At 42.5% G+C, this 18,817-nt stretch overlaps 1 protein-coding gene across 3 annotated transcripts in view; it reads left to right on the forward strand.

Moving 5' to 3' along the window:
* Window positions 1-5,829: 5,829 nt before the first annotated feature.
* Window positions 5,830-18,817, forward strand: part of LOC118209594 (mediator of RNA polymerase II transcription subunit 13-like) — an 85,825-nt gene continuing 72,837 nt past the window's right edge. For all 3 annotated transcript variants that reach the window (XM_035385044.1, XM_035385045.1, XM_035385046.1), the window contains exons 1-3: window positions 5,830-6,488; window positions 15,727-15,961; window positions 18,632-18,800. In XM_035385044.1, the coding sequence (XP_035240935.1) occupies window positions 6,423-6,488; window positions 15,727-15,961; window positions 18,632-18,800 (470 nt within the window). In that variant the 5' untranslated portion in view covers window positions 5,830-6,422. The remainder of the gene's footprint in view (window positions 6,489-15,726; window positions 15,962-18,631; window positions 18,801-18,817) is intronic.

Genomic DNA, 18,817 nt, shown 5'->3' on the forward strand with positions numbered 1-18,817 from the left:
CCAGTACTGACTATAGCTTGGTCCTGGACTGAATCCTGACTGTAGCTTCATCCTGTACTGAATCTTTACTGTGTCATTACTGACTGTGTCTTGGTCCCTGACTGAATCATGTCTGTATCAGTACTGACTGTAGCTTGGTCCTGGACTGAATCCTGACTGTGGCTTGGTCCTGGACTGAATCCTTACTGTGTCAGTACTGACTGTAGCTTGGTCCTGGACTGAATCCTGACTGTGTCAGTACTGACTGTAGCTTGGTGCTGGACTGAATCCTGACTGTAGCTTTGTCCTGGACTGAATCTTGATTGACTCAGTACTGACTGTAGCGTGGTCCTGGACTGAATCCTGACTATAACTTGGTCCTGGACTGAACCCTTGACGGTGTCTGTACTGACTGTGGCTTGGTCCTGGACTGAATCCTGACTGTGTCAATACTGACTGTAGCTTGGTCCTGGACTGAATCCTGACGGTGTCAAAGTTCTTCCCTCAGTTGGATACTCCCCACATCAGTGTGCAGTATACAGCCTTTTATTATGGTGGATTATGGGAAAGTGGAAATAGTTTCAGCTGCACCTTTGCCTCAGTGCTATAGTACCTTGTAAGCAGAAGGCTGTATGGCTCAGGTTTTATGTCCTTTTCATGTTCTCTGACAGAAAATGCATCTCTTGCTACCCTGCTGTGACAATATAAATTAAGGCGAGGAATTTTGAGCTGACTATTTAAGAGCCTGCCTTTTCTGAGTGGGTCTCTGCTCTATGGGTATTATGAGTCCATTTGTAAGCAGCAGTGAAGTCTGCCTCCTCTCATGCACCAAAGCACTCAAAGGAAACACAGCTGGGCCTCTTATGTGCCTTTGCATCATACCTGCCTGTGTAGAGCAGCCCCTGGATGTTTTTCAGTAAGAAAAAGCAGATAGGCATTTGAATTCCAACTTGAGACAATTCAGAGTTCAGACACTTTTCAAAGTATTGGGCAGTACCTTGTCCAATTTAAGAAAACACACTAATCTTGAACAATTCTGCTCAATTATTTTCCTATGAAAACAGAATACAGTATGATGAACTATTAGTGGATAACTGTTAGAAAAATACCAAACAAAAGCACTTGAAGGTGTAGAAACCCATCACTTTTGAAGATCACTTCAACCAATAATTATATCTTTGCATATTTACTTTGTGCATATTTTGGTGTGTATTCAATAATAATATGTTTTGGTGTGGAAATTTCTAGAGTGAATTATTTTATTGTGATTTCAGGATAGTGTTCTTGGAGGTTGACGATAACACATTCAGATTCACTAGAATCACTAGGCTCACCGGAACATTCAGGATATCTATTTTTAAATAGCTTTTTGTGAAATATTGAATATAATATTATTTGAGCAATGGCGGTCTAGACTGGATAATGATAATGACTGGTCAGCGATGTGTCATTGTGTAACATTAAACATTTCAAAGATGTGAGAGAACAATTTCCCTCTTATGTGTGATATTAATGAATGTCACCTTCCCAGGGGCTCATATGAGGTGCACTGGGGGGGGGGGGGGGGTTGTATTGCTAACCCCCCTTCTCCCAGCTATGCTGTGCAGTACATGACTTCCCAAGTTACACAGCTGAAGCAGGCAGACCAGAGTCCTTGACCAGAGGGAGTCTCTATTGTGAGATGAGGTTGGAAACATCTTGTTGACTGGATCCCTCCATCACTTGGCAGTTCTGTGGCAAATTCAGGTTGCTGTGGCAGTTATACGCACACAATGATGTGGTTAGAATTCATTTCTAGACTGGGGCACATCACTGTGAGATGTACTGATTTCATTTGGATGCACCCGACTCCCTAGCCATTTTGTCAGGTTTAGAGGTTCACCCAAAACTGAAGGGTATTTTGTGGCTCCGGTTTATCTGCTTTCTTATTTGGCAATATAGATGAGTGTTATCCTTGTAAAGGGAGGGTGCACAATTTAATGAAAATGGGGGATTGAATGGGTGTCATCTTTTTGGGAGAAAATAATTACTGAATAAACAACCTCTTTATATGGGGAACTATATTCATGTAATCGATAATTTTCCATATTTAATGGAACACGGCTCATTACCAATATTTATTTTTTAAAACCTCCAAGTGTGCCATTAACTGTGCAAGGTGCTGTTGCTTGCTATAAATGTAAAAGAAAACGTAGTTTTTGCTCTCATAGTCATATTTTTCAGGTATGCCTTTGGATTATTTCAGAACTCGAACATCGTCCATAGAATGCAACTAATGGCCACCAGCCATTCCGCACAAAATGCTTTTTGTCACCTATATCTTTACTTTACATCTATTATTTAAAAAATCTTTGTTATACTTTGTTTCATGGATGGTACTCTCATATCATGAACCTACACTGTTCTTGATTGTTAGAGAGTTTATCATGAAAAAAGTAATAATAAAAATATAAAAACTAAAAAACATTAAATCTGTTTCCAGCAGTACCCCATGACAAAACTGCAGCAGGGAAAATGTGTCAAGTTAATTTTTCATGAGGGAAATGCAACTGAGGCCTCATCCACAGTTTCTACTCAGAAAAGCAGCTCCTGTCCAATCAAATGAATAAAATGACTGCATTCATATAGCGCTTTTATCCAAAGCACTTTACAATTGATGCCTCTCATTCACCCATTCACACACACTCACACACCAACGGTGAACGGCTGCCATGCAAGGTACCAATCAGCTCGTTGGGAGCAATTAGGGGTTAGGTGTCTTGCTCAGGGACACTTCAACACGGGATTTAACTGGCACCCCTCTGACTGCCAGACGACCGCTCTTACCTCCTGAGCTATGTCCAATCAGAAGCAAACAAACACCCAAAGCCCATTCTGCTTTATTTCCAGAATTTCCATTGCCTGATGTTGTTGCATTAGTACATTGGTTTACCATCCACAAAATGCATTCTATGCAGTTCCATTTTAAATTCAATATTAGATCTCTTGGGTTCTGCAGGGGGTACCAGAGCCTGAGATAAACTAATGTAACTCCTAAACAGGAGCACGGGGTGATTCAGCCAGCCTGTCAGCTCTCCTGCAGGCTTGCCACAGAGTTCCTGCTGTCAGCTCTCCTGTGCCACCATCAAATGGTTGAAAGGAATTATTTATGGCCATTGTCTCCCAGGCTGAATCTTGGTAAAGGTCTCTCCACTCAAAGCGCAGCAAGTGTTTCACACGAAGAGAACAGGATCAGTCTGGCCGATTCTCAGCCCGAGCCACAGCCTCAGAAGAACACGCCACAGGGAGAAGAAACGAGCCTGCAATCATTCACAATCAAACTAACACTTAGGCTTAATTCGAGGTCCCCTCCACATTGGGCAACACTGTCAGCACAGATGCTAAACTGATGCTTTAAAAAAATAAAAATAAACTGGAAAAGTTACAATTCCTGAAGGAATTGTGTGGGCTTGCTTCAAATTCCAACTGGCACTGTCCTCAAGCCTCAATGCATTTCAATGAGGGTGCATAGCTCAGAAGAAGCACAAAACCGTCCAGACCCAGGTCGCACCGTAGCGTTACATACAGCCAGGGATCAGCAAGTAGCGATTATGTTCCAGGGATTAGTCATATCCTAAAAGTGTCAGGAGTAGAACTTGGCTAACTATATAGCTAGCTAGCTATGGCATGTCCTCACCCCTGTAACGTTATTTGTTGTCCTCTGTGTGTCTATACATCTGTATCGGTGGTTGTAGCGTCCGTGTGTCCATACATCTGTACCGGTAGTAGTAGCTGTGTGTCCGTAGCTCCTACTCATGCGTGCAGGATAGCATCCGTACACGGGTTGTAGCTGTGTGTCCGTAGCTCCTACTCATGCGTGCAGAATAGTATCCGTACGCGCTAACTAGGTTAACTAAAGTAGGCGAAACGCTAACATGTTAGGGTTAACTAAAGTAACGGTAGGTGATAAAGCTGTGCTTAAAAATCTCAGGCCATTGGAAGTGCGTCCTACTAAATGTCCATGAGTGAGTGAGTGACCACCTGCACATGCAGAAGCAAGCCCATTAATAATGAACTAAAATTAGTTAGAATGGAGAAGCTGCATTTGACTTGTCCTCTAGCGCAATGATTGCCAGTCTTGGACCTGAAGCCACCTGTGTATGTTGGTTTAAATTCCAACCACAATTGCAATCCCAGAATTTAGAGGGATTATTTGCCCTCTTAAGCCACATTACGTGCAGAAAAACAGCAATGTGATCTTGACATGCAAATTTTTTAACTGATCAAATTAAAGACTGAGGTGTCAACAGGCTCCTATTTCATAACAACCCTATTTAATTCCTACCGAAAGCATGGTAGATGATGAATGCATCTTAACATTTCTAAACAAGAGCTTGGTTTTGAACTGTGTCCCACTAATCTTCACTCTCCCACAGCCCTTATATTTACAATGCAGTTTTAACATGAGCAACCAAAACGGTTTCATGAGTGTTCAATTTTTATTGATTGATATAAAGTTTCTCATGAAATGCCTCCTTAACGGATAGGATGCATGCGTCTACTCTTGTCTAAGGTCGTGCGCCCAGTTTCTGAAACTGGATAAACTGGATTTGTTAAAAAGTGGGCGGTGTGTGTACACGCTGATGAGAGATTGAAATTGCTGCTTAACTGTAATTAGCCGGAATAATTTGGCAAATGGACTGTGGCTGCCAGGCAAATCCAGTTAGGTATTCTGCTAAACCAGTTACAGCAAAACTTTAATAATTAATTCCATCGAGTCATCATCAAATGTAAGCTGAACCGATCAATCCCTCGTGAAATATTTAGCATATACTATTTCTGTCACATCCTCAATATAATATAAAAGCATTTTATGTATCACTGTAATCACATTATGTCTGTAATATTTTAGAATTTTTCTGTCGTAAATATTGTTGTAATTAATGGTATGTGTGACTATACCTTTGAATGTGATAAACGCACACACGCACGCGCATACACACGCACACATACACACGCTTTTTGTACAGTGCTCATTTTGTGTTGTTACGTTCAGTTACATTTATTAAAACATCGAATTTCATTTGCTTGAAAAAGCATGGGCATTTAAACGTAACACATTCTAGACAGACAGTTCCTTAAGTAGGCCTAGGTGCCTGTGTATGATTTCAGTCTTATTTTCATTATCGTCTTAAATTTCATGGGTATTTAATTACGTGGGTGCACCTTGCAAGGGTATTCGTGCTATACTAATACACCTACTATTACAACAACAACAACAACAACAACAACTACTACTACTACTACTACTACTACTACTACTACTACTACTACTAATAATAATAATACGATTTTGATGACGATGAAGATTGGTGGGGTGCGGGTGGGGGGGGGGGGGGGGCAGGGGGAGCCTGTCCCTGTGGATTTTGTAGAAAAACTAATACCTAGGTGTAACGATTACGCTGCACTGTAAGAGATCTAATCTTTCACGTCTGGATGAAGCACACCAACTGGGGTCATTTAAGGTTCCGTGCCATTTATTATTTTGTGTCCGAGTCCAATTCCCAGTCAGACATGCATAGTCTGGCCATCTTCTTAATCTTTCTTTGGAACGGAATGTTGCCTTTTTAACAAAACTAATATTTATTTAATATTCTAATAAGCAGGCTGTTACTGTGTAGTCAGGCTGTGTCTAAAAACGTCTACATTTCTTAGGTTATGGCGCTAGGTGGAGCACAGTTTGCTGAAGCTGGTAAGTTTTCACTGTGGCCTGGATGCTCAGTAGCGCCACTTGCTCTGGCGGCAATAGCCATCAGTTACAGTATTATTACGCCCCTCATGACCACGAATGAACCAATAGGGTCTGGGAGACAGAGTTGTCCCTGTGGCCGCCATTAAAGAAAGGAATCCATGAATTCAATTGGAACCAGCAGGAACAGTGTCTCAATAGCAATGGTCAAACTGACCTGGGAAATATAGTCATACTATTGTTTTAGGTAGATTTTTAAAGATATGTTTTAAAAATTATTTCTTGCTTGGCGACGATAGAGGAATAGGAGTACATTTTTTAAAGCCAGAGGGTATTTTAAGCAAAGAGGAGGGGGATAGTTGTTTCTTTGCTTTCCTTTTTGTTTTAAGAGCGTTCTCGCTTCTTTCAGATTTTAACTTATCGACACGTTTGGATAGTTTTGCGATGCGGAGGTTGTGGTGTTTTTCATTTTCTCTCAGCTGAAATATTTGCTGAAGAGAACGAGAAAATCTAGGGGGTGTTGAACTGGCTAGCTTTATAGCTAGCTGGCTAGCTAGCTGGCTTGCTTGCTTGCTTAGCTAGCTTACATTCCCCAACCGATTGGATTGTGTAGACTTTTTCATCAGTTTATTCCACCATAGAATATTACTGCTTATAATTATTCTTACTTTATTGGGAACTGGAATGATGGATCGTTCGTTCACACATTGAAAGTATGAGTTCTTGCTTTGTACCAAACGGGGCCAGCCTGGAGGACTGCCATTCCAACCTTTTCTGCCTGGTAAGACATTTAGCTTCTAGCTAAAACTAACGTTAAAGAAGCCATTTTTAACTAGCCAATGCTATGTAGCTTTTCGGCTAAACGAGCGCAGGTTCTGGCCTGTTGTGTTGCAATCCGAACATTAGACATTTGATTCAAAATTTCTTTTGTTTTCATTGGCTTGGTCAGGAGGCTGAATAATACAGTAATGTAATACAAAAGACAATAGTCGTCTACTTAGTAAGGAACGTTGCTTGGTTCATACTTCGCACTAGCTAGTTGGCCATCTAGCCAGCTGTTTATAGTTTACTGTGTGTACTTGATTTGTAGCTAGTTGTGCTATTAGCAGTTCGAGTGATATTGAAGCTTTCAAGAGTCTTGTTGACATGCTGATCAAGCAAGATTTTCTCGACACTAGCCAAGTAGCTAATGTCAGCTAGGGCTGAAGTTTTTTCCTCACTTGGTGAGAAACGTAGGTGGCTGTTACTGTAATTTAGGTCTGCCAAGTTTTGGAATATTAGTTGGCCATCTGTTATTAACGTTAGCTAGAGTTTGGTTAGACTAGGCTAGCTAACTACATTTGAAAGTAAAAAGGATTCGAACTCACTGTTGGGATTCAACAATGCCACAAATTGAATCAATGCTGGCTAAACTAATGACACATTGTATAGCTGTGATTATGTAAGTTGAACTTTCTTGGCCCTAATTTCATTTAGTAAGGCGATAGCTAGCTAGCTAGTTCGCTGGTTGGGAACCTAGTTAGCATGATCTAATTTTGGAAAACGAGTTGTTGCCTGCTGACTTTAGTGGGCTAACGGTGCTGGCTGGCATAGCATTGCGGACAGCTCTGGATGGACGTTCAGCAGGCGTATTCGCTGCATTGTCATTTTTTATGATTTGACCATTTTGATTATCTGACGACAACCGTTTTGCTTACACCAGCAAGTTTGCTAGTAACGTTAGTTTACTAAATGTTCCAGGTAAGCTAACGTAAACCAGCAGTCGGTACTGGTAGGTAACTTAACGTTAGTTACCAAATTAAGCGAGGCCAGTAATTAGTCGGTCAGATGGTTGCCTATGTTATACGGTCTAAGGCTAACGAGCCAAGAAAGTTGATCTGCTAGCGCTACAGCACAGCTTCCTTGTTCGGTGGAGTAGTCCGAATTTAGCCGAATTTGCTAGCCGGGACTGGACAGTTCTGTCCGATACTCGTTTTATTTTTAGTGTTTCCCTGCAAAATACTGACATAATATTAGTCTATGTATTGGAGACAAATGGATCGAGAAGTCTCTCATCGTTGCAGTTAATATTTAGCTGACGTTAGAGAAAATTGTATTCACGCTAAGTTGGCTACACACTTAATGTATCATTATGCATATATACTAATCTAGCAAACGAAGAACTGAAAATGCATTTTGTTTTGGTGCCATTCGTGTCCGAATATGTGTACAGTGGGTTAATTTCAGGAACAGCTAGATGTTGGCGGTCGGCTGTGCTAAGGCTATCTTTGTTTATGTATGGCTACAACTGTTGCGCAAGAAGTTGTTCACTAAACCAAAAACGGTGTGTAAGGAAGCCTATCTTTCTGGCCCCTGCATGGCAGGACTGTTTACTCACCTCTGGGGCTAGTTGCTTTATAAAGCTGCTTCACGCATATATTGGTGCATTTTATCTTAAATTAGTAAACCAATGTTGGTCTGAAACGAAAAGACGGATGATAGTGATAACCACAGGACTATAGGGAATGCTCAAAGGTGGAGCGAAATAGGAGATACAGTTTTAGGAAATGTGACTGCGGGTGTCACTACTGTCACGTCAAGTTGGTTTATCTTGTCCATTTATTATGTCTCAATTGTTCCGGTCAAACTCACCAAATAATTCGGGACGATAGGTTGTATGTACAGTACTTCACAATGTTTCCCCAGACATTTACATTATTATTGATAGTTTGTTTTTACGGGGTAGTTTGCTTTAACTGAAAGTCCGTTGAAAAGAGAATACGCTCCATGGATATTGTAAAGAAAAGATTAGCGTATTTTCCCACAGTAGTTGTTTGGAATGTTTACTCTGTAAAGATGAGCATTTCTGGCTTCTGTACGGTAATGGAAAAATAATGGGAAAGAGCGCAGCTGGCATGCATTACAACTATATACATGATTATACGTTGAAATGAGGTGCAAACAACTTTGACAGACTGGCCATGCGCATACTCGTGGTAGTTTCCCGTAAACTGCTTGCATTTGAAGCGGTGGATGCGACTAATATAATTTGAAAACAGTGTACAGTGTAAGGCCAGAGAGTGTAGGGGGAGTCTAGATGCGGGAAATGTTTCTGTGCGCGTAAACAGCCGTGAAGCAACCTGTGAGGCTGGAGTGTACTAACATCAGCGCTGTAAGTGCAGGAGTAAATGAAGCCCGGAAACTGAAACGTCTGTGGTTTTGCCACGCTGTGCACGAGCCTTAAGATCCCAAACATGCTATTTCTGGTCTGTAGTCTAAGAAAGTGCGATGCCTTCTGCTAACATGACTAGGCAAGGCAAGGAAGATGTATTTGAACGCAGTGCTTTTGAAATGAGCGTGGAATTCATAAGCTTTAAACTGGCAGTGGGGAAAAAAGGACTGTCATCTTGTGTTTCACATACAGCAATTTCAAGGCCAAAAACCTTGCATTTGCTGTTTATTCGAGAGAATGGTTGGTGGGTTAGGGAATAGGTTTCCCATTTCTGTTTGTTTTGTCTAATTGTAAAATTGTGAAAGATGATTTTAAGTTGTCTCGGGTCAGTTTCTAATACGTTTCTAATAACACTGATTCAGCCTGTGCTTTTTAGTGTTTTATTTGATTTAGACCTGTGCACAGAAAGAATTGTAGATTCTTTTTTCACACTTGAGTGCATAATTAGAAACTGGAGTCCGTTCGTCAGATCTGTTGTGTCAAATCTTTAGAGAGAAAAACGCTGTTTGTGGTTGGAACACCGGCTGCGTGATTACCAGGCTTCTGTACGCACTCTGGAATCTCCTGCGCAGGTGTTGCTGGCAGGTTCCAGGTGACTCCATGACAAACGGAAGGGTTGAAAGGTGGTTCTGGTTCAGGTGCGAGAGCTGACCATGGTTAAGAGGGGTGTAATGAGCCTGTGGAGATCCTCTTTTTGCTCTTTATAGCGTGTCCTCCTACCCTGCTCCTTTTGTTGGACACAGCGTTTGCAGGACTGTTGGGCTCCGGGTTACTGTTCACTCACTGCTGGTGTAAACTGTCTCAATGCCAGTTTAATAGTTTTTTTATCCAGTGGAGGATCATTGCCTCTGATTGGCTGAAGTGAGGTTCCCTGTAGGTGCTGGAGCTGTGGTTTTGTTCAGAATCTGCCACCATCATCAGCTCATTTTGGTTTGCTGGCATGGTATGGTTATTTTAGTGTGGTGTTGTACCAAGGTGTGATGTGTGTATACTATAGACCCGGTGTTTTACATAGGCTAGTCACTGCAGTCTGCTCTCAGATGTGGGCTGTCTTCAGATTTCAGATTCTTTATCTGAGCTGCAAAGCGTATGTCTAATAAATAGAGACTCGCATATTTTTCAGTATGGCATTTAAGTGATTTTCTGTCAGAAATTCTTGCACCTGCAAATATTATTTACAACTAGGGCTGCAATTAACAACAATATTTATAATCGATTAATCTGGTGATTATTTTTTTGATTAATCGATTAGTTGTTTCACAGAATGTTTACTTTTGTTTCTGGGAGTATAAAAAAAAAAGAATATTCAACAACTCAGAAGATGAAAGTTATGAGACAAAAACATGCAAATGTATGCTATAAAGCATCTGCATAATAATGAAGGTTTTAATAAAGTGCATATAGCAGCATGTAAGACATAAGATGTCAACAGGCTTTGATACATTGAATGGCTTCAACACATCAAATGGTTTCATCAAGAGGCCATTGCTGGACTATGAGTAGTGCCACAGTATTGCAATGAAGACATGGTAGCATGTCCACATGCTCTGAACTAAGGCTGGCTCAAATTTTTTTTCTTAATACGTATTAGTACATTGAAGGTTTGGCTTGTTATCATTTGCTTTGTCTTTTTAATTCTTCATTATCTACAAATGATTAGTTCTTAGTGGCCATGTGTCCATGCTTTCACCAATTAGGAGCCTGTTGATTTAAACTCTTTAATTTGATCAGTTAAAATCTTTCTCTTATGTAAATTGTTTGCAATATACTGCAGTGTGGATATGGGACTTTTATTCTTTGTGGCATGCATAGCTATTTCTGACATAATGTGGCTTAAGAGGGCAAATAATCCCTCTAAACATGAAGAGCCCCTACGCAAGAAAAGTTAACAACTTGTTAAAATTTTGAGAATACAATAGAGGGTATGCATTGACGTCACTTTCCCACCGGAATACGCCCCCTCAGTCGGGACTGAGTGGCAAAACATCCTGCGACATGGCTGCCTTTAAGTAGAGAAAACTGCAAAACCGGGAGTAAAACAAACGATTATCTGCTTATATTAAAGGCAGATGGACTCGACAGTGATTCTTACAACTTACCGAAGAACCAGTGGTCCATGGACATTCAACAAGAAATTGGAGCTATCTTTTTACAGACTGCTGAAAGCTAAAGAAAAGAGAAGCGATGCATCGCTGTAATTCGCAGAAACAACTCGAATCCAGGCCCCGAAACGTGGATTTGCGGTTGTTATTTTGTGTCAGGCATGTTGGATTTCTGGGTAAAATCATACCTTAGTATTAGCTAGCCAAGCATAAATTATTATCTAACCATCCCCCTTTTTTTGTAGAACACAAGGCTCATCATCATGGATGTTTTTTAATAAATGCTGACAAAAACTTTACAGTTACACAGAATATAAATGTAAGATGCTAAATATTTAATTAATGAGTAGTCAATACAGTAGCCTACATAACTTAAGGTATGATTTTACCCAAAAATCCAACATACCTGACACAAAATGACAACCACAAATCCACGTTTTGGTGCCTGGGTTTCAGTTGTTTCTGCGAATTGCAGCGATCCATTTGCTTCTCTTTTCTTTAGCTTTCGGCAGTCTGTAAAAAAGATTTCTTGTTGAATCTAGTTGTACAGTCAATCGCACAACAGCTCTTTCCCATTTTAGATGTGTTTTTTTTTGTTTTCGCAGCATTCAAGCTGAACGCTAACACTGCCACTCAGTAGTCTTTCTGCCACTCAGTGGGTGTAACCGCAGTGACTTCCACCTACTGTGACGTCATGTGCATACCCTCTATGGTGGCTGGAATGAAAACCTGCATACACTGTGGTACCCATTAATGACCAAGGTTAAGTTAACTGTTGTAGTTAACTGTTACTGATGTTTAAAGGCCAAATACTGATCACTGTCACTCCATCACTACTACAGTAAATGGACAGTGGGGATGCACTAAGAAGAATAAATGGGAAAAGTTACTGATGCGATATATAAATATTCAGACAGTTTGCCATTAAAGGCATGCTGCATCAGTAGGGAGGGGCAGTCCGTAGAAGACAGGGAATGTATTAGTTAGCGGTCACTGTAATGTGCCGTTAAGACGGTAAACAAGCACTGAAGCTAAACCTTTAATTTGTGGTAAACGGAGCTTGTTGAAAAGCAGTTGATGACTAGCTTATTTCTTTTGACAAGGATTTTGCATCTACTTATTGTGCTTAGCCCGCTTCACCTTCAGTTAGAACTCCTACGTGCTTTCTCTTCAGGTGCTCACGCATCACTGTTGTGCTTTCATGCTGCAAGTTCATCTTTCTGAATTCTTCAATGTGAAGTGCTCCCTTATTTTGTGAGATTTGGGTCGCGCATGAGTTTCCACCAGTAGAGCTGCCACCTCCGTCTCCCCATCTTTCAAATGCGTTTCCATTCCAGACCGGCACGATTTGGTCTATTACACTGTAAGTAGGACAGCTGTACCATTTGGAACACACCCTACTGAACTTTAAAAAAAGTCGATCCAACTATTTGATAAAGAATTTGTTGCCAACAAATTTTTATTGTCAGTTTTGTCGATGTCATCGATTAGTTGTTTCAGCCCTATTTACAACTGTCTTTTGATAATAATAATTGCATTCATGAATGTATTGCCTTTACTGGCACATTCAGGACTATTTGTATTGTAATGTGCGCACATGGATATGGTGTATTGCAGAATAAAGACAATGATTTGTGGCTTGTTTTGCAATCCTGTGGAAATGTAGTCTTGCAGCTGAGACGGGCCCAGTGATGAATCTGTTTTAACTGTCCGAGCGTTTCTGCCGCAGCTAGTGTTTTCTTAAGGACCGTTTAGAATTTTTTTTAATTTTTGGGAGGATGCCTTCACTGCACTCGGGCTCCTGGTTGTTTACAGTCTCTTGGCCGGGCAGGTCTGTTCAGCTGGTACTTGAGGTTGTGCAGGTGGAATCATGCAGAGTTTCTGCGTGCGCCAAGTGGTGCTGTGGCTGCTGCCATATTGGAAACTTGTTTCCACGGCTACGGCTTGCGCCTTATGTAAACCACTGGACGGTGACAGCTTACTGTTTACAGCATACGGCTGTTGACTGTGCCAGTTAAGCACCTCAGAGGTACTGGGCTCAAGGCAAAGGGATTTTTCATGCATGCCATGTGGCATTGCCACATCATAAAAATGTAACCAGCTGTTTTAGAGAGAATGTCATTTTTTGCATATTCTTTTGGCAAGTTGTGTGTGTGAAGCTTGTGCTGAAGTTGTGACAGAGCCTCTTTTTTTTTTTTTTAGGTCGAAAGGTCTTTGTTGGTCGGGTTATGCTTTGTGTATTCATGAATTCCCTAAGATGATTAACGGCTGCTCTGCAAGCAGTGTGTAGCGCTCCGCGGCGGCGGCGTCACTGGTGACCTCATATTACTGCTAGCGGAACGGAGGTCAGACGCGGAAATGTGCATTTTGGCTTAGCGCCTGTTGTCATATGCTGCGTTCCAGGTGAGCTCGGAAACTCGTAGCTCCGACTTGGGAGGTCGGATTTACGAGCTCGGAGCGTTCCAGTGGTTACTTCGTAGATGACGTATTTTTGTAGGCCAACCTGGCAGTTTCTTCCGCCATGGGTGAATTTTGAAGCTGTTATGTGCTTTTAAAAAAGCAAGTTGCTAACTGGTTGCTACATTGGAACTACAACAACAGCCATATTTCGCCAGCCACCACCAGAAAAGCAACTTAAAACGGTGCTCAAAAGCTTCAAAACATGCTGCAGTTATTTTATTTACCATTGACTTTGTAGGCAGCCATGTTGGATGTGACGTCAAATGACGGTATGTCGTAATCTCAGGGCTTACAAATGTTCCCCAGTTCCCAACTTGGAATTTCCGAGTTGGAAGTGCGTTCCAGTGCAATTTTCCTAGTTGGAACTGGGAATTTTCCAGTTCCCGATGTGTCTGGAACGCAGAAATAATGGCTGTACTACCAACTTCCAACCTAAATGCTAATATAAATCCAGTGATTTTAACACCCGATAAGGTACCAGGGGCACAATTTACTGCTGAGGTTGAGTTCCATAGTGTTGTATGACTGAAACAATGGTTAAAGTGCCGTGGAAAGAAATATGAGTTAATCAATAGCTTCTTCGCATTGTGTTAGGGAGATTAAATGATAAATGCGATTTAGAAAAATCTGTTTTAATCACTAAGCAGTGGCAGAAACTTCCCCTGATTTTCCTTGAGTATCAATACAATTAATCCACAAAATCGGCTACTCAATACTATCATATATAGCCAGCTCTCCCCAAATAGGCAGTTTTAGCGAGTAGCCTAGGCCTTATAGCCTACATTTATTTTCATTTGCAGTACAAAATTGTGCACATATTTAATCAACATTATTTGCGGATCCATGCACTTGCACGCATCTACAGTCTAAAACAGTCTTGAAGTGCAGGTTTTGTTTTTGCTGGTTATTCTGAAAGCTAACACAGTAGATAACAGACTGGTGTATCTTGTTTGTTAAGTGTAGACTACTTGTTGATTAAAACAGATTTTTAATGGATAAATTGAATTTATGATTTAATCCCCCTAATGCGGTTTGAAGATGCTGTGTGTTAGGCTACTTGCCATTTGATTAGTCCGATTGTTGGCACACTTGATAATAAAGTAAAATGAATAAAAACAGGTTGAGATCAATGATTAGTTTAAAGGAAAGTTTTGCACCCCACCAATTTTCTGCTCACCAGTTGGCGCTGGTTGAGGGAGAGTGACTGACAACTGTCAATCTTTCGGTTTTCGTACTAAACAGCAATCAAACCCCTAACTGCTCTGGTGAATGAGAGGCATCAATTGTAAAGCGCTATATAAATGCAGTGTATTTACCATTTAGGCTGTATATTTCAGATTGTGCCTGTTCGATTTAATATCTTGCAGGGATGAGATCAGGGTGATCATCCGTTGGTCCATTGTCTCCAACAAAATGTTTTGTGCAAATGAACGTGCTTTTATTCACCTTTTCCGCACTCAGTTGCACTTTTGGATGGCCACAAGCCCTAATCCAATGCTGACACTTCTCCAGTTGCGTCTTGGGTTTAGGGAAGTTTATAAATCCTGCACCCGCCATAAACAGTCTGTCTGTGTACCGACTGTCGCTATTGCATGTTGCATAACAGCAATGTTTAATATAAACCATGATTTCTTACAAAATTTCTTACTGAAAGCTTGTAACGTTACCGATTCTGGCGCCTTCTCCATAGACGTGTGTACTAATGCGACTGCTTTGTTGTCTGACTTCCGGTCATTGAGTGTCACCGGAAGTTACGTTGAGCTAAAAATAGCTCTGCCGTGGAGCGCTATTGGACAGGTGTTTACTTGCTGTTAAAAGCAGAGCTGGCTTTTGTTTACTCCGTCATTCTCTTTTATTATCTCTCACACGTGCTTACCCATACTCTCACTCTCTCCAGATCACTCACTTGTGCTCACAGTTTTGCTGTCACACACAGACACACGCACACACACACACTTACCTGCATCTCACCATCTCTCGCTCTCCTGCACCTGTATTTTGTTATTTCATCTGTATTAAGTTTTTCGCCTTGTACCCCCACTTGTCTCACTCACCCACCTTCCTTCCTTGACCCTTTGGAGAGTAGGTTGTTGGGATGTTTTCTCAGAACTTTGTTGCCGTCAGTTACCGTTGCCGGCAGTGACTGTGACATCAGCACTAGAATGTTCAGTTCAGAACATTCTAATCGCATGTCTGTGATCCGAAAGCTGAAAGGCTTAATGGATTCTCTGCCTCGTCTCGCGCAGGCTGACCTGACGGGGATAAAATGGAAGCGCTTCGTGTGGCAGGGCCCCTCCTCGGCCCCCATCCTGTTCCCGGTGACGGAGGAGGACCCCATCCTCTGCAGCTTCAGCCGCTGCCTCAAGTCGGACGTGCTGAGCGTGTGGCGGCGGCACCAGACGCCGGGCCGGCGCGAGCTCTGGCTCTTCTGGTGGGGGGACGAGCCCAACTTCGCCGAGCTCATCCACCACGAGCTCATAGGTAAGGGCCCCCATAAGCCTTCCAACGGTTGCAACGGGTCGGAAAATTTAAGAGAAATTCTCTTAAATTTCCTGGAAACTTTCTGAAACTTTCTCCGTAATATTTCTAAAATTTGCAACCCTAATCCTTCCCCTTCTGATCACTGCTTAACTTTATATGCCGTCACTGAACTGAAATGCACCTGGCTAAACAAGTTTATTACTTTTATTCAGTTTATTTACAATAGGAACTTGGCTGCAAAATTCTTGCTAAAGTCTGAAGTTCTAAGAAAGCAGTTTGCTCATTTAAAAAAACTGGGAGAATGCATGTGAACTGGATAAAGATCACTGTTGGAAAGCCGGAAGATTGAATTTCCTTGGATTTTAATCTTTGAATGCAAGCTAAATGAATCTGTATGGCTGTTAGTTTTTGGAAAGCAGGCAAACTGTGTTTAGATTGGTATTAGTCTTAGAAAGCAGGTGAACTGAATAATCTTAGAAAGTAAGTCAATAAAGTAGTGTAAGAAATGTGGTGTGATGATTATATATATATAATACGGTTGATCTGTCATGGCAGGTAAACTATGCTGATGGGCTGGCGCTTCCTGCAGCCGCTGAGTCCGTCCGCTGCGCTTCTGTCATCGCTCACATGGGCAGGCCTTTTCCTGCCGTATGGACACTGTGATTCTCAGACCTGCTGTGTCAGACACTGTGATTCTCAGACTGTGATTCTCAGACCTGCCGTGTCAGACACTGTGATTCTCAGACCTGCTGTGTGAGACACTGTGATTCTCAGACCTGCTGTGTCAGACACTGTGATTCTCAGACCTGCCGTGTCAGACACTGTGATTCTCAGACCTGCCGTGTCAGACACTGTGATTCTCAGACCTGCCGTGTCAGACACTGTGATTCTCAGACCTGCCGTGTCAGACACTGTGATTCTCAGAGCGTTAGAGTCTGAGAGTGTTGGGGCCTGAGAGCATTAGGGCCTGAGAGTGTTGGGGCCTGAGAGCGTTAGAGCCTGAGAGCGTTGGGGCCTGAGAGCATTAGGGCCTGAGAGCGTTAAGGTCTGAGAGCATTAGAGTCTGAGAGCGTTGGGGCCTGAGAGCGTTGGGGCCTGAGAGCGTTGGGGCCTGAGAGCGTTGGGGCCTGAGAGCGTTGGGGCCTGAGTGCGTTGGGGTCTGAGAGCGTTGGGGCCTGAGAGCGTTAGAGCCTGAGAGCGTCATTTATACTTTTGCATGCGCCAGTGGCTACATTTGAGTTTAATTTAGAATTCTCTCACATGCCCATTTCTCTGCCGGTGCTTTCCATTGGAGCCCAGTGCAGTTTTTCTCTCGGTCATTGTAATTTCTGGTCTGTTAGCCACTCAGAGCCCGTTTGGACTTACCCAGGAATGGAAAGAGTTACATTATATTACAGGCTTTAGCAGACACACTTATCCAGAGCGACTTACACAACTATTTTTTTGTAACCACACTGCATCCGCTTATACAGCTGGATATATACTGAAGCTGTGCTGGTCAAGTACCTTGCTGAAGGGTACAACGGCATTGTCCTAACCGGGAATCAAACCTGCAGCTTTTATGTTTACAAGACCAGCTCCTTAACATTATACTACAGTACTGCCAAGTTGCTTTTCAGGGTTGGAAACAATGCTATTATAAATAAAGTGTTGCAGGCAAACGTCTGTTTTGTAGACCTATAAAACCACAGGAAGCCATGCTACCAGGCTGCTAATCCCTGCCTGCTGGTTTATTCAGCAAGCTCTCTCCATTTGTGATCATTGGCACTATGGTTGTTGGATTTTCATTAACCAACTTTGGTTTGCGAAAGGTTCCGTTAGTTTGAGCCTTCTATCTCAGAACCTGTGATCAGTGTCACTATGTGCGACTGTGTTGCATCAGTTTGTAGAACTTGCTTTACTTTCAGGGCTGTACAGTGCTCCCATTTTGGATTATTTGCTCCTGAAAAGTTTGCTACCTGGAAAAATAATTTAGGAGCACATTTACTAATTGGTATGCATTAGTGGGCTTCTAAAATTTTCAACTTAGGAGCATGTGTGCTCCTTAGAAAAACGTTAACGTAGAGCCCTGAATGAGTGTTTTTGTTCTGTTTTGTTTAATTTTATAACTTGTATGTTTATATAAGTGTGAGCTTTGTAACTCCTGAGTAAAAGCACTTCCTGAAATGTGCAAGTTCCTCCTCTGACAAATCCAGCAATGAGACATGGTAAGCCTGTGCTCCTGTTACTTGATGTAACCACGCAACTGCTCTGTTAGCGTGATGTCTTCAGCGATGGGTGCAGGCATGCTCTTTACTGCTCGTAGCTATGTACTTCAGTTCACTTTCTCAGCCTTTAGCCAGGGCACTGGTGAGCGTCACTAGCCCAGGGCACTGGTGAGCGCTGCTGGCCCAGGGCACTGGTGAGCGCTGCTGCCCTAGGGCACTGGTGAGCACCACTAGCCCAGGGCACTGGTGAGCGCTGCTGGCCCTGGGCACTGGTGAGCGCTGCTAGCCCAGGGCACTGGTGAGCGCCACTAGCCCAGTGTAACCAAAAATAATACTAAGTAAATTGTTTGACAGCCTCCATGGTCTGTGTGTGTTCCCGAAGAGTGCCATGAAATTGAAAGATGCCGGTGAGCTGTTGTGGTGTTCCCCATGGATCTGACCTGGGCCCCCTTGTTTTTGGCAGGGGAAGATGACGGCGTGTGGGAGGGCGGCCTGACGTACGAGTGCCGCACACTGCTCTTTAAGGCCATACACAACCTGCTGGAGCGCTGCCTCATGAGCCGCGGATTCGCCCGCATCGGGAAGTGGTTCGTCCGGCCCTACGACAAGGACGAGAAGCCCGTCAACAAGAGGTAAAGGCCCCCTCTGC

This window comes from Anguilla anguilla, chromosome 12, assembly GCF_013347855.1.
Source record: "Anguilla anguilla isolate fAngAng1 chromosome 12, fAngAng1.pri, whole genome shotgun sequence".
Classification (NCBI taxonomy): domain Eukaryota; kingdom Metazoa; phylum Chordata; class Actinopteri; order Anguilliformes; family Anguillidae; genus Anguilla; species Anguilla anguilla.